Source organism: Lonchura striata, chromosome 2 (genome assembly GCF_050655825.1).
Source record: "Lonchura striata isolate lonStrDom1 chromosome 2, ASM5065582v1, whole genome shotgun sequence".
NCBI lineage: Eukaryota > Metazoa > Chordata > Aves > Passeriformes > Estrildidae > Lonchura > Lonchura striata.
This window is the reverse complement of record NC_140704.1, coordinates 85,034,990-85,062,648: the sequence shown is the minus strand read 5'-3', so window position 1 is coordinate 85,062,648 and position 27,659 is coordinate 85,034,990. Positions and strand designations below refer to the sequence as shown.

The 27,659-nt window shown below is 39.0% G+C and overlaps 1 protein-coding gene across 8 annotated transcripts in view; it reads right to left on the bottom strand.

Moving 5' to 3' along the window:
- CTNND2 (catenin delta 2) overlaps window positions 1-27,659 on the bottom strand; it is a 644,065-nt gene that overhangs the window by 228,431 nt on the left and 387,975 nt on the right. For all 8 annotated transcript variants that reach the window (XM_085573606.1, XM_031503967.3, XM_031503965.3 and 5 more), the window contains 2 exons: window positions 26,160-26,354; window positions 6,803-7,055 (listed from right to left, as the gene is read on the bottom strand). In XM_085573606.1, coding sequence (XP_085429732.1) covers window positions 6,803-7,055; window positions 26,160-26,354 — 448 coding nt within the window. The remainder of the gene's footprint in view (window positions 1-6,802; window positions 7,056-26,159; window positions 26,355-27,659) is intronic.

Below are 27,659 nucleotides of genomic sequence, written 5' to 3'. Positions count from 1 at the left end.
TGCTTTCTGGTAGAGGAAGAGGATTGGAAGAGCTAAACTTGCAGATCAAAACAAGAGACAAGGTATAATCTCTCTCAAAATTATACCCTGCATACTGCTAAACAACCTGACAAATAAAATGACTACACATAATCTCTTCTACTCTGCTCATAGGTTAGGAACTGTAAGCTCTCCTGGACATACTCATCAATCAAACTGCATGGACCAGCACCATCCATGTTACTGTAATATCCTGAAAGTGTGATGTTCCATGAGCACAACAGAGAAGATTTTCTAATGATAGGATTGGATTTCTTGAAAGACAGGATGGCAACATTACAGAGTGGCCTTCTGCACTGTCACTAAAATGGTACCAGTCAAAAGGGAGAGAAAGAGGGTAGTAAGAACTTCATGAGCTAAAAGCAGAGTAATTTCATTCCTGCAGACTACAGTTCTAAAAAGATTTGCTTCAAATTTTCCGTTTCTTTGGTTCAGTTTGGTTGTGGGTTTTTTTTTTACTACCAAGCATTTATCCTAGAGAAAAAAGGTTGCTAAAGAATGTAGGGCAAATTCCAGTGAGAAAAAATAGCAAATACAGGTGGATAATTCTGCACATACAGAATTGCATTTGCTGTGCTGTGAGATGGCTCCAACTGTGCCCAACGCCTCCCCAGCCATTTATAAACCACCTCAATGTAAACAGTGGAAAGACAGGAACTGTTGGCACATAATGCAATGTGCTCAAATACACACAAAAATAAGTTTTACAAGTTCTGGGTATCAATTCTTTACCTCACCATAAGTTGACACATGCAAGGACCTGTTAGATGCTTGTTTATTTTGCCATGCTCAAGCTGGAATGTAATACTCTCTGGGAAAATCTTTTCCAGACAAGGTTTCCAGCTAGGTCCCGAAATCCCAAATTAACAGACTGTAGGATGTCTATGGATTCCATCTTCACCTATTTTAAGGAACCAAGATTTAACCTTAATTATCTTCATCAGGAAAGGAAAACAGATTGCTGTTTATTTTATCATAGCTGCTATGTTTTTTAAAAACTAACTTGTGCACAAAGTAAAAATTTCCACCTTCTGTGTAGAAGACACCTGTATGAAGAATTGCAATGTGCTTTAGACTTGCTATTTTTAAATTGAGCATATTTTTTTGCTATTTAGACTCTTCAAATTTATTCTTCTGGGGTCAGTTTTTCACACTGAGGAGGAGTATAGATTAAATCCTGAGAGACTGTATGATTTTTGTTTAGGGAAAGTAAACCTGGTATTTCCTTTCTGTATGAAAGAAATATATAAACACAGACCATTGGTTCTGCCAACACAAGGGGCATGGCTTGAGTAAATCTGATGAAAAAAAAAAAACCACAAAAAAACAAACAAAAGCAAAAACCCCCCAAAAACTTAGGGTGTTCACAGGACCTAGAAAGTTGAACCATTTACTTCTGGAGATAAGCCCACACTGCCAAAATTTGTATTCTTTAATTCACTAAAAGTGCGTTTCCCATGGCTATCCTTACTACCACCACCTCTGGAGAAACCTTCCCCTTTACCCTTAATTTCAGGTATGGGTAAGAGGGACCAATTAAGAGAAAAGGAGAGCTGCCTATCATGCCTTGTGTCACATAAAACCAGGAAGAGTATCTGTAAACTCTGTTCTGTTTCATCCAGACTGGGAATGTCAAAGTCAGTGTTCTACACCTTGCATTAGAGAGTTAGGCCAGAAACCCATGGATGCCACCATTAGTCCCTCGGGATTCTGAAAATCCCACCCCGTGTCTCAGGCTTGAAAACAGCAGTATTGCACAGTGCTGTCACTAGCTATACCACAGTCACAGCAATGCCTTCCATCTCACCAGAAGTTTCTTTCTGAAGGTGACAACCCTTCCCAAAGAACTACCAGAAACGTTCCCAGCAACGTCCCACCCATGCAGGATTACACTGTTATGTTCTTAATTCTTTAGACTCTAAGAGTGCCTGGCTGCTATTCAGACTTACAGCAGACTAACACTATTAATACCGAGACAATCCTTTAACAAAGTGAGATTAAGTATTTGGAGAAGACTCCTGCAGAAACATTTAATAGGCCATGCTCCAAACTCTGTGTGCTAATCTCATAAGCAGTTTTACATGAGCACATAAATTAAACTAGAGTTTATTTTACTTCTGTCATTTTTCCTACAGAAAAAAGAATATTTTCTACCTTGTATTTTGCAAATGAAATATATTTCTGTGGAAAAAAAAAGAGAAAAAAGATGAGTTTTGAAACTTACAGTTCACACAAAATGTTCTGATCTAGTTTATATCCTCTCATAAGTGAAAAGAAAGCCAGTTTAAAAGTTTAGAAGACAGCACTACTGTTTTCTGCTTAGGAGGAAATTAAGGTCAGCAGAGGTAATGAAATGAGAACTTGATTCTGAAAATGCAAAACTGACCAGAAACGTTTCAGGACATTACAGTTAAATCATGCATTTCCTGAAAAACTTTTGTCCCTGTGCTGACTTACACCCAGACAGTTCTAAAGGTGAGAACTGGTACAGATAACTGGGTTTTATTTCTTTTTTTTTCTTATGAAGTTGCAACATGATTCTCTAATGATAATATTTTTTTCTTTTTAAACAAGAGCCCAATTAGTATTGCAGTCTATTCTATAATGAATAATGGCCCTTTTACAGTTTAATTCACCAAATTATCCCATTTTTTCTGAATAAATAGTTCTAAAGGTTCTGAAACACATGGAAAGTAAAGCCATAATGGAAAGTTTTAAGCGCAGATCAATATAATTGAAGGCAATATGAAAATGGACAGTGAGCTCTGAACATCACTTTGGTACTCATGGTGGTGTGTATTCCACATAATTCTTATTGTTACTTCATCTTTTTGCCAGCTTCTTTGCAGGAGATGACCTGTTTATATGTGTGTAAATAAAAACAGGTGGGAAGTCACACAACAATGAAGAACAACTGGTGACTGGACAAATCAAACCACACAGTTTGAGTTCATAAACCAGCAAAAACACTGCAACCACAAAACCTCATTGGTATGTATTTAAATGGAGGATATGAAAATGTTCTATTTTGCATCTGTTGTGTAACAAAAGTAACTTAGCTGCAGCAGTACATGTACAGGGTTTCTTACTAGGTTAAAACTTCAAAAATTAAGTAATTTGTACACATTTGGCAAGTTCAGAATTTGGAATAAAATCTGGAAGACACACATACTGACAACTGGAGCCCAACATTTCTATTTCTAGGATTCCCCAGTTCTCCTAAAATTTAGAAACAGACAAAACAAAACTGAAGAAAAAACCCCAAAATAATAACAATAATAATAAATATACACAAGCCACAGATAATTTGCTGGTGCCAACAGACACATTAATCTTCCTTCATGAAAATAGGCTGGAAAATATCACATTAACATGTATTTCTGATACTTTAAAATACTCAAGACTTCTCCCATTCACAGTTCAGAAGAAACCAAATAATTTTAAAATAAATATTATGCTCTTTCCCTCCTTATACCACACCTTCATATATGAGATTATGGCATGAAACAGTTGATATCACAGCCCTAGTGCATATTTATTTTCCTTTTTTTTTTAATGGAGTAAACATAAAAGAATGTTCTAAAAAATTGGTCTGTAACGATATGAACTTTTCCATTTCCCATATGCAGAACTTCAGTATTATTTCTGACAGTAATGTGGGACTTATTTCCTTTTTAAACAACGAAGTCTCACTCTCCAACAGTATAGATATGTAAAGTTTTTACTACCTGTATATAAGCTCCTATGAACTAACAGTCTACCTGCATAAATTAAAAATTATCCCCTGCCACAAACTTGATTGTAAACATCTTAATCCCATTTTTTAAAAAGTTTTTGTCCTAAAATTTAAGTTAATGAACATTGAACTGCATTTTATGACAGCTGGATGATGCAGAGCAGATGTTGAGCTAAAATTTCATTCGCCAAATGTCAGCTCAGAACACGTATTTAAAGTTGAGTATCAGTAAGACAAACTACACAATGAAAACAATGGAAAAACAAGTCAATTACATCAGTGCCTGCCAACCATTTTTCTGGGCCTCCAGACAGAAATTGTCTGAATTGAAGATTCCAGAATATTATGTTCAATTTTAGGAATGGCAATTGCTTATTAGGGTGAGTAAAATCTCTTCTAGATAGCTACTTTTTCATCTTGAGCTGAATGACGTATATAGGAAGTACTAATCAAAAGCCTGCAAATAGTGTGCTGTTGTCTTGCGGATTTTCCTCTGCCACTGAGTATTTTTTTGGACCTCCGGTTAGGCAGGTAGGTTTGGTGTCTGAAAATGATGCCTACTATTGCCCCCTACAATTTGTGACAGTCATAAAACAACCAATCGGCCAACAAAAGCAGCAATATGTCTGTAAGGACACTTGTGACATCTCAGTTGACAAAATGCAGCTGCTGTCGAACTTGCGTACTTTTTTCTTGCTGTCTAACATATAACTGGTAAGCCTCTGAGGCATACAGCACAACTCAATACAGCCACTGAAAGTCTACATTGCATTTGGCTAGTTTTCCTTTTCCTCGTTGTATCTCCCACATTCTACCCAAAGTAATTTCTATCCTTCAATATTATTTTTTTAAGTATCTGGAAAGTCGTTCATTTTATCACTTGCACACTTGTAATATATTGGCATTTTTGTAATCTATTCAAATAAATCAACATGTTAAAAGCATTCTGATTGCTTTTGTTACTTTTCTCCAAACTCTTTTCAAATGTTCAATGTCTTTCCAATAGCTGAATGATCAGTAACTGCTGTAGGCCACAGATGGTTTTACAAGTCAGTCTGCCTCAGTGGAGTATGGTTTCTGGGAATTAAGGCATAACATAATCAAGTGTGTTTCTGATATTTCTTTATCAGAAATATTCAAACCAAAATGCAAGGGTGGAAATACTAATATATACCACACACAACCTATGGATCAAATAAATAAAATCAAGAGTAATGCAAATCTATTTACAAAAGTTTTGCACAAATTTCCAATCCTTCGGACAGTAATCAGTAGTAATATTTAATGAACCTCTCTAAAGAGTTTACAAAGTTCATTTTATACTTAGATGTCTCCTTGATCCTATTTTACCTACAGAAATCAACACTCATGAATGTACAAATGGCACTACAAAGAAAGAACAAAAAAGAAGCAAATGCAAATGCAAAATACTAACATATATCCTATACATTAACAGTAGCAAAGTGATAGCAAAGGAATTGAACAGGAATAACATTTTCTTAAAAAGATATTATGTCTAAGACCTGTAGAGATACTGTAAATATGTCTTTCCTGTTTATAGGGAATAGCATTTTCAAAACCATCATGCTTCTTCTACAAACATTTCATATAGATTAGTCATTTCTCAGCTGATCTAGTGCACTCCTAATGTAACTTTCTGTAACTTTCAATGTAACACAATTACAGAGCAAAGCACTTTTTTCTACATGGGCTCATATATTCTGGAATAGAAATGTAATACCACCGTTTCAGAAAAATACTTTTCCCCTCTCGTTACTAATAGTTGCTTTGGCACACGGGGAAGAAGGGGACCAATGAAATAGAATTTTTTTTCAAATTTCTGCAGTTAATGCTAACAGGAACAAAAAAAAAGCTTGAAGACCAAAGTGTTCTCAACAAGTGAAACCCTGAAAGCAGTGATGTTTCTGATGTGCTGTTTAAATATTATCTGCTGTTCTATTCCTGGGTGGAGAGAGAGAAAGAACTGCTATAATGCTAAACAAGTCAAGAATCAGTTTATGAATTAAATTTTTTTGTTAACTTTAGGAATGAAGTTTCTTCAAAGTGTTACTTAAAGACCTCCAGCATTTTTGTTGCAGGAAAAGTTTTTGACTCTCCTATCATGAAATTACACATTACAACCAACAAACAAATAAATCACACCATCTGCAAAAGAAAAACATTGGTATCAACTAACACTTTCAACAACTTTAAACTCAAGTTACCCAAGAGAATTGATTCCTTTTCCCTCAGAAAACTGAACAGAATCACAAAGCGCGTTGAGGATTCCAGGTAGCATTTCTGTTGCTGTTATCATGGAAGTCAAATAATTTCCCAGAAAATTCTCTCTCTAATCAATGTGCCTGCTTGGTCTGTAAAGTTTCCGCCTTGCACCTTCCCTAAGTAGATTAGGATGGTCACTAGCAATCTTAAAAATTGTGCTAAATATATGAAAAGCATACACAGAAATAACCATTTCTGCAAAGCTGTAATCACACATTCTGTTACCACATACGGGCACTGCAAGCCTATACAACACATGGGATGAAACACAACCCTGGTTACATGTTGCTTTCACATTGCTCAGTCTCACTGCACAACACCGAAATAACCTTTTCTGCAGCATTTATAAACATTGCATATAGACAAGCCAAGAACTGCAACAACTTCTGTCCAAAAAGCAACTTGAAAATTCAATGCACAATGGCTAGAGAGTCAACAGACACTCCGCTCCTCCCATTTCCAGAGAAAATTACCATTCTTAAGCTTTTGAGAGGTGGCACTACCGAAAGCAGGCTAAACATACACACAATCAAGGCCACACCTATGATTTCATTGCACATAACAACTCATGAGAGCTTTCCAGGGTGAAGTATTAGGACAATGCTGTCATGCAAATAAAGTCTTCCATGTACCACCACAGGTGTTTTTTTTTTATATCCAACAGCAGAAACATGCAAAGCAAACCTCAATTACAAACCTCAGTGCAAGCAGGAAATAAAAGACAATGAAGAAGGTTTCACCCACCTGGGGTCTTTCTGAATGCTATCAATGGAAGGTGACCTAGCCAAGGTCCCTTCGGGTGGGATGGCTGGCCCAGATTTGCTGTATGGTGATTCAACAGAAGGACAATACTGCAGCTGTCGGTAGGGGTCTGCGTAATTGGAGGCAGGGCCGGCCGCATAGCTGGCCCTCTGGAAGGTCGCGGTTGCGTTCTGTGTGCCGTGTTGACTGCCTGTGCGCTGTAAGGGTACGGAGTCGACACCAGGGGAAGATGGGGCTACGACAGGAAAGTAGGGACAAAGTAAAAAATTGAGGACCTGTTCACAGAAATGGTTAACCAGGTCTAGGCAGAGGAAAAAATAAAACACACACATATAAAACGAGGGTTCAAAAAGAATGAGACAAAAAAAAACCAAACAAAAAGAAACAAGCAATATTGTAATTTTCCAAACCTTAGAAGGAAATAACCATCAAACAAATTTCTAAATGACATGCCAGTTCCGGACTAGAAGATCTTAATTCCAATTAAACAGACCGGAGAAATATTTTCACCTGGGGTTCTAACTGCACTAACACACGAAATGAAGTGCAGAAGCATCATGGGAATATTCAAGCTAAGGTTCACAGCCACCACTAAGTTAGGCTTTTGCAGTTCTTACAGCGCTGGAAGTCAGTCAGATCCACCAACAGAAGGAGGATCAAAGCAGGCTCAAGAGTCCAGACTGAGACAGGTGGGTCTCCAGCAGAAGAAATACCCAGCCATCCCAGATTTGTAGCCCTGGTATCCATTAAGCAGGTAAAACCAGACACCTGCTACTGAGAATCACTGCATATGCTTTGTTAACCCATCTCCTGGAAATTCACCTTATGACTTAGGAGAGTGTTATTGCTAACTCAGTCTGAAAAAGAGCTAAGCACAAGGTGGCTGTGTAGATGTCTTAATGCATGCCAGCAGTGGCTGTGCTCATAAACCACAGCTCAAGATTAATACATTACCAGTTCTGAGCAGCTTAACCAATAGCTTTAAACTGGCTTAATGCTTTTGCGACTCAAAAATCTTATTAATCTCTCTTGTAGCCCATTATCTTTCTGTTATAGCACTGGGTAGTGGAGATCCAGTCCACTGGATTAAACATGCAGTATTTTTGAACCAAAGTCCAGTTAATGGAAAATGGATTATCACTGTAAGGGCAAGAGGACCAATACCCACATGATCTTTGGCCTGGAGACAGATACAAATTAAATGCTGGCTCTACTCAGAAGAAAATTTGGACTGTTTGAAGTGGCACATGAACTCATGGTGGTTGTCATTTCCTCCTGTCCCAAGACAACAAGAATGCATTTGCCAAAAGGAGTGGCCCAAATCCAGAGCTATTTTTAGCTGGGTGAAATTCATATGCTAAACTGCAGACAAAACCACAAACTGAAGAGACAGGTTTTTATAACAGTTTTCTCAATCATTTTTCATTGGCATGCACATTTAAAATAAACATTTAATGCATTATACGTCCATGAAAGGGATTTTAAGCATTTTATCTCAAAGTGTCAGCAAATGAAATACAATAAGCTTTAAATACAATTACCATGGCTTTGTATGACCTTGTACTTGTCAAAATTACAACACCTGAAAATTTTTAATTTATATTGAATTTTTTTACTTATTTTATTTTTTTTTCTTATGGTTCTAAAGTATTTAATTTTACAATAGCAAATATCTACTTCATTCCAAACATAAGAAAGTGGGATCACCCACTTATGTATTATGCCATTGCTGGAAGTGCTCAATGTCAGGTTGAATGGAACTTGAGCAACCTGATATTGTTGAAAGGGTCCCTGCTCACTGCAGGAGGATGAAACTGGATGACCCTAAAGGTCCCTTCCAACCCAAACCACTCTATGATTTTGCAATCACATTTACTCACATATATAGCAACATTTTACATGTATTGTTTTAGTTTAATTACTACTGTATATATATATATATATATATATATATATACACATACAGCTTTTAAGAAATAATTAAGACACACAAACCTTTTCATAAAACTGCATCAGTTCAAATACATTAACAGTATCAGAATATTTATATATCCCATGCACAAATCATGCTAATTTCAGTGTTAGAAAGAAAGACAAACATCACGTTTTAATAGAAAATACAGAGTTCAAAACCAAATCAGGTACCTTGTGAGAAAAAGAGTAACAAAACAAGTTAGAGAAAATACTAGAAATATTTTCAAATGAAAAAGAGAAAATGTATACTGACATAGCATACTATTAAGCACTGTCATTCCCTAGAATATGCTACTACCTTTTAACAATTTGTATGGGGAATTGCAATAAACTCTACAACACCAATACTGCTGAAAACAAGAACTTCATTGTAATGTTTATTGCTTTGCAAAATATTCCACTGTATTTCCTTCATCTTCTTTGCAAAACAGTTCAATGAAAATTGTTTTTGTTTTATAAATTATTTGGAAAGTTTTATTTGTATTTTCTCCTTTGTCTCATTATCAAAATAGGTATTTATATAAACTGAAACTGGCTGTCATCCTAACACCTACAAGCTTATCAAGTCATTCTGATTCATTTCTCAAATTACCTTCCTAGCAGACTGTCACTTCCTTTTGAATTTTATCACAATGAACACAGAAATGTCATATTCAGAATATGAGAATGAGACAAATCTATCACTTAAGCATTCACCATTGTGTTTATTTGGACAGTGTTAGCCAGATAAATTAAAAGAGAAACAAAAACCCAAACAACTACACGTTAGAAAAACTTCTACATCTAACTTGACTACATCCACTGTCATTGGCTGTGAAAGGGTTATACTTTAGCAGACATTTTTACAAAAACAAGTATATGTAAAACTGAAGCAAAGTCATCTTCTACCAACACACTTCCCTTGCTTAAACAATCCCTCTGGCAGCCAAACCTACTGAGTGAACTATGGCTCTTTTAGGCTATGGCAAACTATTGAGATCTCCCCTCTATTTAGCTATTCAAACAGCAAAGACAGAGTGATTATGTCTAATGAAATAGATTTAAAAGTCAATTCCTCATCCAGCATAATAAATCTTCTCTGAGCACAGGGCATCCAGCAGACACATACCTGGACTGAGCCAGAAAGCATTCATGTACAAAGTACATTTGCATATGATCATGTAACCTTTTAACCTGTTTTTCAATTGAAGACACTTAGCCCTTTCTCTAACTTTTGCATTTGACTGTCCTGTTAAATCCAAGCCAGCTACACTTTGACCAGAACCAAATCAATTTAGGCAAGATTACAAGGATAGGGTGTTTGCCCCAGCAAGGGAAGAGAGGAACAAAAAGTAATTGCAACAGAGCTGTTTCTGGAGAAATGGGCTGCTTTTCCCTCTCCCACCAGCCTGAGATCTGTCCTGGTTGAAGCAGAATCATAATCAAGTGACGTTGTTTCCCTGGGTCTACTGCTGACCCTATTCTACCTCTACATAGAGGTAAAACCAAAACCAAAACTCATAACTACACTGTGAAAAACTCATAACCGCACTATTTAGTTTTGTGAAGCTTGAAGGTAAAGTTGTCCACAAAACCAGACCTTCCTCTGGTCTTCAAAGTCCCAAAACTCACAAGGAGGTCAAGATTAAAATCAAATAAGCAGAAGGACTCAAAACCTCATTTATCCTGTATTGTGTCTTACATAAGTGACCACCCATGACAACACTGCTTTCAATAGTGACTGCTCCCCTCACTTTTTAGGAATTTACCTGGATATTCAGTGGATTCTGAATGCCACGTAAATTTCTGAAGCTCTGCTTGCTTCTTCTATATTGGTTGGCCTCCCCACGGTTCCTGCTCAGCACAGTGGCTTTGCAGAGACAAAAGGAGAGGGTGACTGGCACCCAATCTCCCCTCCAAAGTGTCCACTCCAGACACGTAGGAGGGGCTTGCACAGTCCATGACCTGCAGCTGAAGCTGGTTCATGCTGGAGCGAGAGCCATAGCACACACTCTGTGCTGCAGATAGCAAAGACCCAGTATAAAAAATTACACACTCAGTTGTAGGCCAGTAAATCTCTATATATTATCAATATTTTAAACTTCAATGTAATAACTGTCCTTGAAAAGGAGAATTTTAATTTTGGGTTGAGAGAAGGGTTTCACTGAGAATTTCTGTAATTAGAATTTTCCAAGTGAGCATTTCACACTGTGCAAATCAAGCACTACTGTCTCAGGGATCTCAGTCTGTCCCCTAAACATTTAAGATCTTGCTTGAATTTGTCATGCCATTAATACCTAAAAGATACTGTATCATCTCAGCCCCTCACTACTCCAACCAAAATCACATACCCAGCAAATAGAGTTTATGGGGTACCACAAAGACATTTAGTATGTTCTCAGAAATGTTTGTCTAAGAGAAAGAAAGGCCCCTGTTAAATATAATGAAAACTCTCTGAAAACCTGATATATGCCTCTTGATTGCAAAAGTAGCATGTAGAAAAGCTAGTCTTTATAATTTTCTTTGGCTTTTACATATTATTAACAAAGATATCACAACTTTTCTATTAATGTTGATAATTTAGGTGTATCCCTAAATATGCTCATAATGTGATACTCAGAAGCTGAGTAGCTTTTGCATGTTCTTCTCTTATCTAGGGCAGATGTTAGAAATCACTAATGTAAAAAACAAGAATGCCTTGATCTAGGCAGGGATACTATTGCACTATACCCAAGGATCTTAGGGAGATCAAGTTTGTATATGAACTGCCAAAAATGTCAGACTTTCTATAAGCCAGAGGACATTTTGCCAAGTTAACATAAGAAAGATCAGACCTTCAGAAATTATAAACTCATTAGTGAGAACTATCTTGCTATAACCTCTTGCTGAAAATTACCTCACTGATGCTGCTGTTTGATTTGCAGGTATTACCTTGTAAAATCTTCCTCTTATTATTTGATATTAGACATTCAATTCCTGTACTAACCTTCTCCTAGTTTCAAAATTATTTCTTTGTTTTCTCTCTTTGTTTTCTTCACAAATTTACACTTGCAGTTGATTTACATACTGTCATGAAAGTTGAAAATTGGATCCCAGTGAGATATCTTTTCAGTGCAAAGTATGTCCACCATCCTTTCATGAGTTCATGAACTATATAAATATAGTTCGTTCTGTTGGCAACAAATTTATAGGAGGATTTATAAAGAAGATCCTTTTCCAATCTAATATACTATAAAAATAAAACAATGCATTCTCTGTCAATTATGAAAAAAAAATTCATCAAGCTTGGGACATACAAAGACTTTAACTCAAAATGCTGAAATGAGTGTTTTAAGGCATGTACCAGCCTTTTTGCCATAGAAATTTAAGAAAATAGGTGTCAATCAAGCTAGTAGCGAACTGGCAATCCAAAGGAACAAGCATAAACAGTCAATTTTGATACTGTTCAATATGCATAGTATTACATATGAAAATAATAAATATTACTAATAATAATTTGCTTTGATATTACTATTAGAAGCATTTTTCCACATGGGAAGTATAAAATTTTAAAGAAATACATGGTTGAGGAAAACTGAAAATATTTCCTGAAAGAGGAGAAAAATCTCTCCCCGTAATTTGTATTAGCAACTACTTCTAATGCTGTCAAGATCTGATAAAGGCACTATCATATCTTCTGCTCAAAATACACATTCACAAGGAATTTTGTACTTCAGACATGCAAAGTGATAATTGAACAAAACAAAAAAAAAAAGCAAACACTACAGGATTTCAAGGTTCAAAGCTTCAGTTTAGATTTAAAATATTTAGGACCTTCTGCAAATACCAATACCACAAGAATTCTGTGGAGATTGACATCTTTGCTATGTGACTTCTCATACTCAAACCAGAAAAAACACCATGAAAACTACTACAACTTTCTGTTTCTCTCGTTTTCCATTTGCTCTCCCACACTTTTCTGCATTCTTTATTTTGTTCTATCTAGTTTTTCTTGCAATCCAGTCTCCCGATTCTTAGCCAGAAACAAATGAAAAGGACTTTTCAGCAAATCTTCCTTTGCATCCTCATAAGATAGGCTCTTCACCAGCCAGCCAGCCAGCTAGCCTTTGATTTCGAACACATCAACCCTTCAGGGTTTCCAGGATTGTTCTGCCTAATTCATTCTGTGGGCTCCAGTTTTCTCCAGATGCTCCTATTCTGTGTAAATCGGGGGAAATACAACCTCCTTCCCTCCAGTCAGCTTCCCCATGCTCAGCTCTGTTCTTTAAGCAGCTGGTCAAGGCAAAAGGTCTCCCTGCTGTACAAGGCATATCTTTTAAGGGAACACAGCACAATGTAAGGGGAAATGCAAGCAAACTAAAGAAACTGATACAGAACAGGATGGTGCATCACAAAAAAAGCCTCTTTTCCACCCACAAACATCTTAGTCACAATTTCCTCAAGTACTGGTTATACCTAGCTGTCACACCTACTTATAATTACTATGTCTACAAGATGGTGCAAGTAGGTATTCAGTAATATTTTAATCATCAGATGTTTTCATGACATGGTGAGCAGAAAGCCTTTTTATCAAGGCAACATCGCTGTCTACCAGACACCATCACAGGAGATTTATCTTTTTCTCACTTTTCCATCCCGTCTTCAAAACCACAGCTGGCTGTTTAGCTGCTATGCTCCTATGGCTATGGGAAATACTCAGGGCCTCTCAGAATTATTTAATAGGCTCATTGCCATTGCTGGTAGCTGTAAAGTACTACTCCTAATGAAGGTCACAAACATATTTAACGTGCATGTACACTCCAACCAATCATCTCCTTACCACTGCAATATCTACATGCCATTCTTTTGCAGAAGAATTCCTTGTTTCAGAGAAACCAAGAAAACATCACTTGTGCTCTGTATATTGTGTTCAATGAGTCTTTCAATACAAAAACTGACAATCTTTGAAGGCCGAAGAACTGAACTTGTTACTGCACTGAGATGTCCTTTCAGTTCCATTTTCTAAGAGTGCTCTTTAGATCTAACACTAATTGTAACACTAAGGCTGAACATTCCTTTGTTTCAAAACTGATGCTTTTTCTATAATGCAGAGTCAGTAAAAAAAAATACTGCTTCCTTGGTTTCTGAGCTATTCCTCTATTTACATTACAGCTATTACCTGGTCACTTTGAAGGCTTTTGTCTGTCTTGTTCCACTTCAGTTTGCCCACTCTGACATTGTGTCTTAGTTCCTTTTTTTTTCCTATCAGGGAAAGTTGTATAACTGCCACTGCCTAACCCTCAGCATGGAAAATCATGGAATGGTTTTCTTCATCACCGATTTATACTTCACATTTCTTTACTACTAATTATTTTACTTATGGGTTCATTAGGTGATTAGCTTGTGTCAATTTGAAATCACCTGGCGCCATCAGGGTTGGCAATGGTAGCAAATGACTTTATGAATGAAGTAATCTATAAAGATTTTTGTACTTCAAAGCAAATGTTAATGCAGAAACAGGTAGATGAAGTAATTCAGTGAGCACCAATGGTGATAGAATTTGTATTTTAGAAAACTGTATTTCAGTTCAACAGATATAGTGGCTGAGATGAGTGAGTTCTTGCCCAAGCTAATTTTTTAACAGTGCTTAAATCAGTCTTCAGGGAAGCCTAAAGTCCAAACCTGAATGCAGGCTCTTCCACAACCAGGTTTGTCACAGACATCACTGCTGTGCCCCATCTCACCTCCCCACCACACCTATAACCTTCTCCAATTCTACATCCTTCCCTCCACTCATTTACCACCATGAGGTTCCAGAGTTAGTGTCCAACACAGCCTGCATCTCAAAGGCTGTATCTCAAAAGCACATACAGTTAAAGAATAATTTTAAAATCCACCTAGTCCAAGTGGACACCACGGTTTTATGCAGATACTAGAATTTCAACTATATAGTTTCCTTGATTGCAGATTTCCAACTCAAGACTGGAATGACATTCTTCCTTGTTTACAACCAAATAGAGGAGAAGCCTCATTTTTCAAGCTGTCAATATTAAGAAATACAACACTCCTTTCTACGTCCAGGAACTGACTGCATTTTAAATCTGCCAGATTTTAATCTCACTAATATATGCAACTTTCATTCTCAGGTTCGGCTTCTACCATGTTTTAGTGATGCTGCTCTGCAAGTAAAAAATGGTGTGTACACACAATGTGATAATCAGATGCCAACTTTGGCTGCTGAAGATGTTATTGCAAAAATCTTTTCTCAGATTGTGTCTTCTCTCTCTGAGCTGCATCCCTCAGTTTAGGAAGAAAATGCAGTTTAATTCATTTGTTACATGAGCATTTAAACAGTGAAATCAACAACTGCCCTTCCAGAATTTGACATACTAAAATTCATCATGGGAATTTCCTCACTAGAGATAAAATTAAACCCTGATCAATGGCACAATATAGGAGATATATTTATCACTTTGCTCCTCTTTGCAGTAATACATGATTTCACATTCTGTGTGTGGAACAAAATGACCCAATCACAGCAAATCCACACAGACCACACTGCTAAATCTCTGCTTTTGCTCCTAAAACAACCTTCTCTTGAAATTTCTGAAGTTTCCTGTCCATCTGGCAGCATAAAGCTGAACACATGGACAAAAGTCACAGTTAATATATAAAATTATATATAAATAGTATGAGACAATAACAGATTAACAGACTGTTCTGCATCATGCTACAGCCATCAAGCACAGAGACTTCTTCTCCTTCAGATTTTGACTTTTCCTTATTTAGGGCACTATAATCATAAGTAGCAAAGTGGCTACTAAATGGTATTTCTTAGAACACCCTAATAAACTTCAGCTATTTTAATTAGTAGTTTCCACTCTGAATAGACAGTTGTTTTGTTATTAAGGTAATCACCTCATCCGGCACTGGTGCTCCAGTGCCAGACCACATGATAGGGTAGTAACCTTAAACATTAACCTAACCTCTGCAAATGATAGTTTAAAAGTTGTTGAACACATTTAAGTAAAAACTACTCTATTTGTATACTTGTATACTACTCTATTTTGTATACTCATAAAATTCACATGTGAACTGCTGAAATTACAACAAAGGGATGGTTCTAAAAGTAGTCAGTCTTCTATTAAGAAAAAAGGAAGAGTACAGCTTGAGAAAAAAAAATAATGGGCCAGTGATTTTTAAGAGCGCCTTTAAATGCAATACTACAGAAGGAATGATCCTCTAACAAAAGATTTAGTCATCTTAAAGACATGAACTGGGTAGTTACTTGAGGCACAGCAGTGTTTTTGTTCAGCAAAGATTTACAAGAACGAGATTTATGAAAGGTGTTTGAATTGAATTTTTATTTTGTGAATGACAACCTTGCATTTCTTTGCAACACTGAAGCATATAAATTAAAATGGATGTCCTGCATCACTAAAATCTAATGTGATGAATCTTTAAACAGAAAATACACCTGTACAGTAAATAAGTGATAAATACACCTACAGTTTCTGGCACACTGTATTGCCTCAGAAGTGGCAGAGTGGGTGAGATTTACAGAGTTATGTACTGCCCTGAGCAAGATTTTATAATCACAGATCTCCCTCAATAGATGGCAAAAGTCAAGGTGCATCTGAGAAATGCTAAGACATGTTACAAGTCATTTTTCTATTAAAAAAAGAGGACAGAAGAATTAGAAAATATATAGAACAAAACACAACCCTCTGGAGGTATCCTGCTCATAGGACACAGGAAAGAGGTCACGGACACTAACCATTCTAAAAGGTTTCTATTCTGAGTGGTAAAATCTTGACTGTATTCATATGCGTGCAATTCCTCAATGGAACCCAATCATGGGCTCAGTATTTTGAAAGTACAACTATTTTACTTTGAGAAATGCTTCTGCACTATAAGGGAGGATATTGCTTTCAGATTACAAAGTGAATTCTGAAGGGTTTTAGCCTCCAGCCACCTCCCTCTCCATTCCTGTCCACAGGATACTGCTGAAGTTGAAAACAATGTATTTTGTTATTCCCCTGACAATTTTTTAATAGAAAGGAAATAAAACAGAAAATTCTTTCTCACAGAAGAAAAAAAAAAATTCACCTAAAAGCATATATACAAGACTATAACACAAATAAGACTATATGAGTGAACTTGAATCTGACAAATTAAATGGGATTATGACTTTGTATTGCTTTGAAGTGATTTGTTATTCTTTATGCAGATTACTAAGGTATTTTCTGCTCAATTTGCTTTGTACTGAAGATTTGTTCCCTGCTTGCTTCCTATAATTCTCTCTCCCAAAACAATGTTATCAAGTGGATGTCAGTTAGAAGTACAGGTCTATTCAACATTACCAAACTGAAAGAGATGCAGTTGTAGGAATAATTTTTCTTTTTAATTTCTCTGAAAACATTATGTCCTATAGCCAGAACTCCATGCTGTGTGATTTATCAGCATGATCCTCAATTAATCTGCAGCTGTGCCATCACAGCAGATCCATGTACAGCAGCTTGTAACACAACAAAACAACCTGTCCCCCAGCCAGAAAAAAAGCAGAAAGAAGCAACATTTGGTATTTATAATCTAACTCTTGTAGATCAGAAAGAATGAAAAAATAAATAGAGATTTGAGATGCAGCATAAAGGATGAAGTGTTTACTAAATGGGGCAAGTGAAAGTTGATATTTCTGTTGCGCCTCCTTTTCCCCCGAATTGATAATTTTAGAGACAAATAAAGAAAAAAAATATATTTGAAAACAAAGTTCCCTTTTTATTTTAAATCAAATATTTGTAATACAGGAAAGAGCATGTAACAGATAACTTTTCATTAACAGCTAGATGACATTCTGAAATTAATTACTATATCAATGTACTCATTGGTGCTCCCTGTAAGAGCCTGACAATATCTAACTCCATGTATAACTGACTTTTTTTCTCCTCTAAGCCCCTTTAGATTCCTTTTACTCATTAATCTGAGGTCTATGGAATTAGAAGTGATACATCTGGTTAACTAAATTCCAGTTCCCTGCTGAAAAGCTATACTTAACCTGAGAAAGGGTAACTGTCCATTAAGTGGGATATAAAGTGCTCTTTGGGAACTGCCACTGGTGATATGCATGGATCAGACCTCTGATTCCCAAAGCTGAAGTTATGTTTGCACACCTTACAGGTGCACAAAACTATGAACTAAGCTCTCTGTATGTGATTCATCATGACATTAAAATTGCAGTCCCTCAATGTAATTTTACATAGTCTCATTTTATTTCATGCTGTGTTAATTTTTTTCAGCATGTTTAAATTATAAGATGGCTTCAGTGATTTGAAAGAGCTAATAACAAACAAGTTACTAAGGGACCATCAAAAAGATGTATTTCCAAATAAAGTTCAAAAAATCTCACTTGTAATTGTTTCAGATATCATCTGAATGTTGAGTGTCAAATGCAAGGTGCAGAAAACCTGTGGTACCAATACAGGTTGGGAGATGAAGGAGTTAAGAGCAGCCTTGACAAGAAGGACTTGGGGATGGGTAAGAGGCTGGACATGACCCAGCCATGGGCACTCACAGCCCAGAAACCAAACGTATCCTGGGCTGCATCCAAGGCAGTGTGGGCATCAGGGTGAGGGAGGGGATTCTGCCCATCTACACTGCTCTGGTGAGACCCCGACCTAGAGTGCTGCAGCCAGCTCAGCACAAGAAAGACATAGACATGTTAGAGCTGGTCCATAGCAATGGTAAGAGGGCTGGAGCAGCTCCCTATGATGGAAGGCTGAGAGAGTTGGGGTTGTTTAGCCTGGAAAAGAGAAAGCTTCAAGGAGACTTGAAAGGGTACCTGAAGGGGGACTGAAATGAAGCTGGAGAGGAACCTTTTAGCAGGATTGTTGCAACAGAACAAGAGGCAATGGTGTTAAACAGAGAGGTTAGAAAGAAGGAAGTTTTATTTTTACAATGAAGGTGGTAAGGAGCAACTGGAACAGGCTGCCCAGAGAGGTGGTAGATGCCCCATCCCTGGAGGCATTCAAGATCAGGTTGGACAGGACTCTGAGAAATCTGGTCTGGTTGAAGATGTCCCTGTCTACTGCAGAAGGTTTGGACTACAGAATCTTTGTAGGCCCCTTGCAACTCAATCTATTCTATGACTATCATTCTGTTTTAAACTATTTCATAACCATTAAAAAATCCAAACAAATTTCAAAGGTCAAAAGATTAAGGTTTAAAACCTTAAACTTTATTCAAAAACAGTTTATCTGTAAAAGCAGACAGAAAAACACAATCTGTTTGTGATAAAACACAACTACAATAAAGTAGCTTAATTGTTCTTGAAAGAAGAGTAAATCACTTTAAATGATTCGGACATCTAAATTTTTCGTATGTCAAATTTTTGAGTATTGGAGAATTGCTTCACAATAAGTAAAAAATGCACATTGAAATAATGACTTCTAAAAATTTCAAAGATATTCACTACTTTATTACATACCAAGACAAATATTTACAGTCTTGTGAAGATTATGTGCTTTGGCTCATTTCATGCATCCTTTGTATCCTCATTCTCCTTTTGCATGGGACAACAAAGGAGATAAAAGATATGACAAAATGTTGAGAACCAAAGAAAGGTTAAGCTGGACCAGCATAAAAAACATGCAGCAAATCAAGCCCTTTGGTATTTTAAAGCAGCATTAAAAGCCCAGGCAACACCCTCCTCTATCCTTGCTGTAAAAATCTGTTTAAAAAATTCCTTGGACCTACTCAGAAATTACTGTTCCCACAGACCTCTGGCTCCCTTGCTGGCAAGGCAGGGCCATCAGGCAGCAGAGCAGCACTCCCTCCCAGGACAAGGCAAGGTCTCTGCTCCACCATGCCAGCTGCAAAGGGAGGGCAGGACAGAGGCAAGGAGATAGATGGTGGCCCGTGCAGCTTTCCAGAAGCCATTCCACAATGCCAGACTTCTGTCTATCAGGTCAGTGAGATGGAAGTTTGAAGAGGTCAGGCCTTTCATACAGGGAGGGAGCCCCCAGAGAGCAGGGGCAAATGACGTATGAGCCTGGCTCTGAGAGCCTGGACTGCCCCGTTTCACTTGTGCAAAGCAAATGAGAAGAGGAGGAACCATTTGAACACCCCACCCCCAAGAACCAAAAGTAGCAATGTCCCTTCTCCACAAAAAAAAAGCCAAACCCAAAGGAAGAGTACAATTCATTTTGTATGGGCTGTTCCTGCCTGGGGTGGAAGAAAAATGGGCATTTGGCTTCTCCCTCCTACTTCTCCTTTAGGTCATGGGTAAAGATATGATCCTCACCACGGACACCTCATCAGACAGAGCAAAAAGACAGCTCAGTCACACTGTGAGAAAGCCATCAGCCCAGGACAAAAGAAGGACTAGGTTTTCTTGTACACCTTTCTCCTTGAACACTGCTCAAACTCCAGGCCAGCAAAAGCCCAGGCCAAGTGCAGCAGGCATGAAGCAGCAAATGCTGCCACTACCACCTGGCTCCTCTTCCCATCCCTCCAGCAGTGTCTAGTCCATGAACAAAGACTGCACTCCAGAAACAAACACTGCTTCTACCCTACTAAAGCAAACCACACGTCACAGGAGAAATGCAACTGAATACGAGGCAGGAGTGGGACGGAAGGTGGCGAAGAGGACAAGACCATCTGTCCAGATACACAATGACAATTCTCACCTTCGGCAGTTTTTCCTGAGCTACGTCACAGGACAATGAAATATTGTGCTTTTCCCTGCCACTGGCAAATGGCCAGGAGCAACAGATAACTCTTTCCTTTGAAAAGCAGCTGCCTTGGCTGTTAACTGCTCTCCAGTCAGCATTCTTCCTCCACACAGAAACCCAGCTTGCAAATAGACACATTTCTGCTTTGCATCTGCCATCACAAATTCCACAGGCCTCTTCTCTTGGATTGTACTCAGTGCCATGGTGCCCAGGATGTGGTGCAGCCTATGGCAGCACAGCTTTTGGGAAGAGATATCTTCAGAGGTGCTGGTGTACTGGTGGAAGCACTCAAGCATCAGTGGGAGGAATCTCAGGGAGATGGACCTGGCCTGAAGGAATGGAGGCCATCAGAGAAGCCTGAGGGCAGCCTGGCAACTGCCTGCACACACAGAGGCATAGGACAGCTCTGAGGGTAGCAAAGGAAGTGCTGCAGGTGTGCACCTGCCACAAATACATTTCCTGATAGGTAACCCATTGCAAGAGCATGCCGGATAAGCCCTGCATATCCCCCCCCAAGCAACTCTTTGGAGACAATACAAACTTTTACTGCTTAGCCTTCTACTATCCAACCTCCTCTCAATAAATCCTTCCTTTCAGGGTTCTCTTTAAACTTCAGCAGATCAATCACAGACTCCCCATTCTCCTAATGCTCTCAGAATGGTCTTTGCAGTACCTTTCATGCCCAGTCTTCATCAAGGAGGCAGCTCAGCTCCATGCACCCAGCACTCCAACGAGCACCAAGTGGTTGTGCAACGACACAAAGCTGATGGACTTTGAAGTCCATTCAACTACGACTGAAATGCATCACAACACCTTCCCCATGGTGACTTTCTGGAGACTGAGACAGAGATGATTCTCGGGCTGTGCGTTCTAGGACCATTCCTAAGCTTTTATCCAGGCTGCCAAGGTTCCCCTGACACCAGCAAGATGCATGTACCCTTCACAGAGCTGAGGAGGACAGGTTCACTCCTCTAGTGCATCCTTCTCACTTTTTTAAGGTTGGAGTCAAAAGTATTTGCCCGCAGCCCCTGAAACCAGTGAGTGCTCTTAAAGCACGAGTACTCTGCAGGTTTTAGAATCTAAATTCTCACAGTTCACCAGCAGCTCTTACACAGCAACACTTACTTCATCTGATTACTCTTTGCACAGCTCTCCCATTTCTCATCCCTCCTGCCCAGACCACTGTGGACAGTACTCTTTCAAGACTTTTACAAACTTTATCTGGAAATTACATACTTTTTACAGAAGAGGGCTCATCTTTTTCTCTGAGGGATCACAAAAGAAGCATGAGCTTCCAGACAGTGATGCCAGCCTCTGGAGGGTGATGGACAACTGTTCATACAGACCCCAGAGCTGCCAAAACTGTGCTCCTGAGCTGCAGCTCAGCACTGACAGCCCACAACTAGAACAGTGAGGATGCTTTGTCCTCAAGGCAGCTACAGAAATCCAGGCTTGAAAAATAGTGTGAGTTTGCCTGTTTTGCCTGGTTTCATGTTTGATGTGGATTAAATGTCAATAACTATAGACTAAACCTCTAGTTCAAAATTCTAATTCTGCAAATAAGCAAACAATCATTGATTCCATGTGCCACTCTGGCTGAAAGGCAACCCTTCCTCCCTCTTAATTAACAGCCCTCTTCAAATTCCATCAGTGTTCATGTAAACATCCCATCAAATAAGCTTATCTTTACTATATGAATAATTCAAAACCTTTAGGTTTATGAGAAAAATCAGTAACAAACCTGCCTGAACAAAAATTATTAGTGTTATTTAGTTGGGTTACAAATACAAGCTATAAGTTTCTAGTCAGTAAATAAATTAATCTGCTTTTTGTATTGTGTCTGAGTACTCCCTCCAAGCACATCCTTTGAGGGTTCCCATTTCAAAAGGAAAATTTCACACTTAGTGCTTTTAGTGCAAAAGTTTGGGCTGGTACTTTTTATATGAGAGAAAGCATTACCCTTTGAAGAGCAAAAGGGATTGTTAAGTAAAAGCGTAACAACCAAAATAACTTTTACAGCTACTGCTATCAAATTTGACACAATATTTTCAGCTTAGATCGCATGACGGTAACACACCCAGTTATAATTACATCACAGGTACAGGTTGGCTGGAGAAAGGAACAAGACTAGATGTGGGGAGACAAACTTGGGAGTGTTTGTGGTTGAAAAGCTCAGCATGACCTGGCAATTTGTGCAGTCCAGAAATACAACCACATCCTGGGCTGCATCCAAAGCAGCTTGTCCAGGAAGGCCAGGGAGAGGATTCTGTCCCTCTGCTCTGGTGAGACCCCACTTGCAGTGCTGCATCCAGCTTTGGTGTCCTCTGCACAGGAAGGACAGGGAGCAAGTCCAGAGGAGGCTACCAAGATGACCAGAGGGCTGGAACACCTCTCCTGCGAGGCCAGGCTGAGAGTTGCAGCTGTTCAGCCTGGAGAAGGCTCCAGGGAGACCTTAGAGCAGCCTTACAGTACCTGAAGAGGACCTACAAGAGCTGGAGAATGACTTTTCACAAGAGCACTAAGTGATAGGGAATAGACTTAAACTAAAGAAGGACAGGTTTAGAAAAGCATCAGAAAGAAAATCTTTACTGTGAAGGTGGTGAAGCAGCAGAACAGGTTATCTAGAGAAGCTGTGCGCTCCCCATCCATGGAAATGCTCAAGACCAGGTTGGATGGGGCTGTGAGCAACCTGGTCTAGTGAAAGGTTTGCTGGCAGTGACAGAGAAGAAGGAATGTGATGATCTTTAAGGTCCCTTCCTACACAAACCATTCTGTCATTCTATGAAGAATTCATCCTATCTAAAGCTATAAGGGGAAATGTTCAGACATGTTTTGTACCTTCAGCAGTATGTAGTGCAGAACTATCACCATGCATTTCATTCTCAAGTGAAATACAAAGAAAATACTAAAGTTAAGAACAAAAACATCACCCAAAAACCAGTGAGTAGAGCAAACTTAATTTAGTTCACCCCATTGAGAAATTTGAAGTTATTGAATTTTGCTTAGGGAAGATTAATTTACCTAGCAGATAAAAAACTCTTGCGAGGGCTTTATCCTCAGTTGTGTAAACATACTTGAATGTAATATGTATTCAAGGGCTCATAAAAGAGAAAGAGGTGATGCCTATAGTAAGTAACCATTCTTGGTTACTTTTCCAAAGAAGGTGAAATTTTCAAATTTGGGAATAATGTTCTTTAAAACCAAACAAAAACCCCATAAAAATCCCCTCAAACCCCACAAAGTACAACAAAACTAAAAAAAAAAAAAACAAAAACAAAAAAACCCAACAAAAAAACCCCAAAAAACCAAAAAACCCAAACAAAACCAAAAACAAACAACCCACTAAAATTTTTTAAATGGTTTTCAAGTAGAACTAACTTAAATTTTATTTCCAATGGGCAGTGTTAACTGCAGACAAAAAAATTCAGGTGTTGGACAACATCTTTAAGTTTGCATTCCTTTTTCTTTTTGTCACATGTTGAAATGCATGCATCATCTTCATGATTAAAGCTATTTTTGTCGTACATAAAGGGTATGAACTATGGTGTACAAAGGAGTGTACTCAAGTCTTAAAGCTCCTCACTCTGCCATGACTCATGCACATAGAATATACAGGCCATGAATCCTAGGCACGTATCTTCATGGACTACACAGTAATCTACATCCGTCCTATCTTACACTAAATAGAAATCTAATCCTAAAATAAAAAAAACCACAACCAATAAATGCTTAAGAAAGCCCAATAAAGAAAAAGAAGATTTATGTACAAAGTTGAACTCCTTTCCCTCCTTTCTGTTAATTTGAAAAAAAATTGTATGGATATGTTCCTATTGGTATCTGTGCTAGAGGCAAGAGTCTGAGAGCTGATCCAATCCAGCTCAAAATTCCCTCTGAGCACTGACAGCTCTTCAGCCTGGCTGTGTGAAAGGCTGACAGCATCTGTGGCTGATAGCTACCAAGAGAGCAACAGAGTGATTGGACTGGCACACATCCATCTACTTTCATTTCCCCTGACCGTGATGATAGGGATGCAGAGTGGAAGGCATGGCAGGATCAACCCAACACAAAGCTGGACTGACAGGGTCTTTCTTCAGAGTGAGCCTGCACCAACATTCAAATTCACATCCCAAGTGGGAAAATAAAACTCACCTTCACAGGGCATGTTTCTACTACCCATATGACTGTGGGTTTGTTTTTTCTTTTTTTTCCTCTTTCCTTTTGAAAACCCATCTCCATGTGTAACCAACTAACATCCCGTGTCCCAGTTTAATTCACCCTAATTGTTATCTGTGTTGATTAGGTTTCCTTCCTTACTGAGGTGCTTTGAACAGTACAGTCATAAGATAGCCTGCTACTTCAGCACAGAGAACCAAAGGGATATTTTGCAAGCAAAACAAGAAACCCTATTCAGGGCATGTCTGGGAAAGAGAGCATCATATAGTCAATATGATGCAGCTACAGGTGGAACAGAAGGCTTAAAGTTCAATAGAAACAGTAATTTCACTCACTGATTAAGCAGAGGTTTTTCTCCCTTTCATAAAAAGAATAGTAATTTTTCCTCATATCCATGTGCGACTCTATACAAAACATGAGACTGTGATAGTTTCTTTAACAGAAGGGCAATGGTGCAATGGTGCTCTTCAAAAAAGCATAAAGCTGTTACAGGCATTTTGCGAGATAATTCTCTGGCTAAATTTCCTTTTTAAGACCTCCTCTTGTACTCTGAACTCCCAAACTTGCGTAATGTGGTAGGACATGCAAAAACTGCCAGATTTTCCCTTGGGGAAATAGATTTTTTAAAGAAGTTTAAAAAAATATAGTTTTAAAAGAAAGCGAAGTATTTTGCTCTGAAAAGTGCACTTAACTTTTTCTTAATGAAAACAGGCATGATCTGAAAATGGACATAATCTTCCCTCTTTGATCAACGCAGCAAAGATGAAGCACCAGAAATACTTATAATTCCTAAGCCAAGTACATCTACATCTGCTTTAGGCTATTTTGGCTCTAGCATTTATATACTCTAATTATTTTGTGCATTAAATACTATAAATACCCCTGTTGATTTTTGATCTATTTGTGGGTTCCAACATACAGCTGTATTTCATTTCTTCAAGTAGAACTTGTACACCAATGCATTTGCGTACAAGGGACAATCATTATTATGCTACCAGCTTTTCTCTATGTTATCATTCAGTTTTATGTCTGTGTACCTACACCAAAGCATACCTCTGTGGAACAGAGGAAGAAAATTTACTTATAATTTACTCTGAAAGCAAGTGAACAATCACTTAGCTTTATGTAGCAGGAACTTTGCAGTCCATTTGCAACACAAAAAGTACCTTTCTAAGCAAAAGAAATCCTAGCAATTTCTTCAAAGACAACAGATCTTTCTCCAAGACAATACACTTGATTAAAGTAGTATTTTCTCTCTCTTTATCAGTAAGCTCCCTCCCCAAATTAGCTTAATCTACTGTACATGTAGCACAACATTAAGTATTTCTCTTGTATGCATGTATCTGGGATTCTATTGATAGCTGCCATCTGCAAAAGGTATTTTATTTGACTGGCATGCACAGAATACATTTGGTTAAGCACATAAGGAAGATAAGAAGAGTTAGTAGCAGAGAGTAAGTTACATATCTCATAGAAAGACAATAATGCAGGTTACATCCACCTACCTGTACTAGTGCGATATGTGCCTGTGTGTGCTGGTTGCAGAGGGTCCCCCTGACTCTGGCTGAGACTCCTCATAGGGGGTTTCTGATAAACTCTGTCTTCGTAAATAGGATCTATATGGTGTTCTGGAGACTGCAGTGTCCTTAATTCGGAACCCAGGTGGCTGTGCTGGCTGCTGTAAGATGCCCGAGACCCAGCTGCAAACAGATTTACAAGAGACGTTTAAGAGGGAGAAAACAAGAGACAAATACAGGATCTGACTATTAAAATTTTACTTGAAAGTAGCATTTAAACAAAAAAAAAAATCCTCAAAGCTTAGTAGTAAGTGTTTTCAACATACAAATAGAAGTAGCAAACAAGGGCAGCTACAGCCTCACTTAATCTCTTTTAGCTGCATCATTCAGCTGCCTGCATCTACACAAAATATCCCATTTCTTCCAAGGAAACTACGTATTTTGGTGAGATAGGTATCATTATTATCTGTGGGATTTGTAATTTTCTCTTCTTCCCTCCCCATTCCCCCTCCCCCCTTCCTGCATGTTCCCCCTGTGTCCTGTGACCCAGCCCATCCCTCACCCTCCACCCGCAGTCCCTTGTCCTGACCCCTCGTTCCCTTATCACTCCCCCTCCTCCATGGTCCCTTGTCCTGATCTATGTTCCCTTATCACTCCTCCTCACCACGCAGTCTGTTCCTCCCCCCCCCCCCCCCCCCCCGCCTTTCCCATCGCCGTTCCTGCCTCCCCAGGGCCTCTGGGGTTTCCCTGCCCCTCTCCCCTGCCTCCCGTCCCATTGGCCGCTGCTCAGGTTCCCCCCGCCCCTGGTACGGGATATAACCAGCCCCCGGTCGGTGTCCCGGTGTCTCGGGGACACGCTCCCACAATAAACACGTGTCTGCACCCGAGCCCCGTGTCGCCATTTTGTCTGTTCCCGCGCTAGAACTGAGCCTCGCAGAGCCGAAGGGGAAAAGCGGCCGCCACCTCTCCCCTCCTCCTGCCGTGCTCCACAGGTGCCCGCCCGGAGCCGGTCTCACACAGCAACAAATGGTAGCAGAAGATGGTTATTTCCATCAATTTGTGAAAGGGGGGAGAGAGAAAGGCATTCTGCCACCATAAGAACTCTGCAGACGCTAAGAGGAGTTGATGTACCGGGTGGAAAACAAACCTGAAGCTCTGGGGACCCTCTTCCATCCTTGCCAGAGTGCTGTCTATCCTGCCCGGGAGCAGCTGCACTGTGGGCGCAGCTGGACTGCAGGGGCCGGGAGCCGGGTAGACTTACCCAAGGAAAAAGAGGAGAGTTTGGCAGTGGCTCAATGGACTGAGCTCGAAGAGTGGCCTGTCAGAGGACGGCATTTGAATGGAGACCAGAGACTGACAGTGGCCAAACCCAAAGTTACAGGGACAAGCTCTGGTTAATGGGAACACCCAGGTCTCTGGGAGAGCCAAACTACGAAAGAATACGTCCTCAGTTCAGCGTGATTTTCCACCACCGAGGGGAGAGATAGA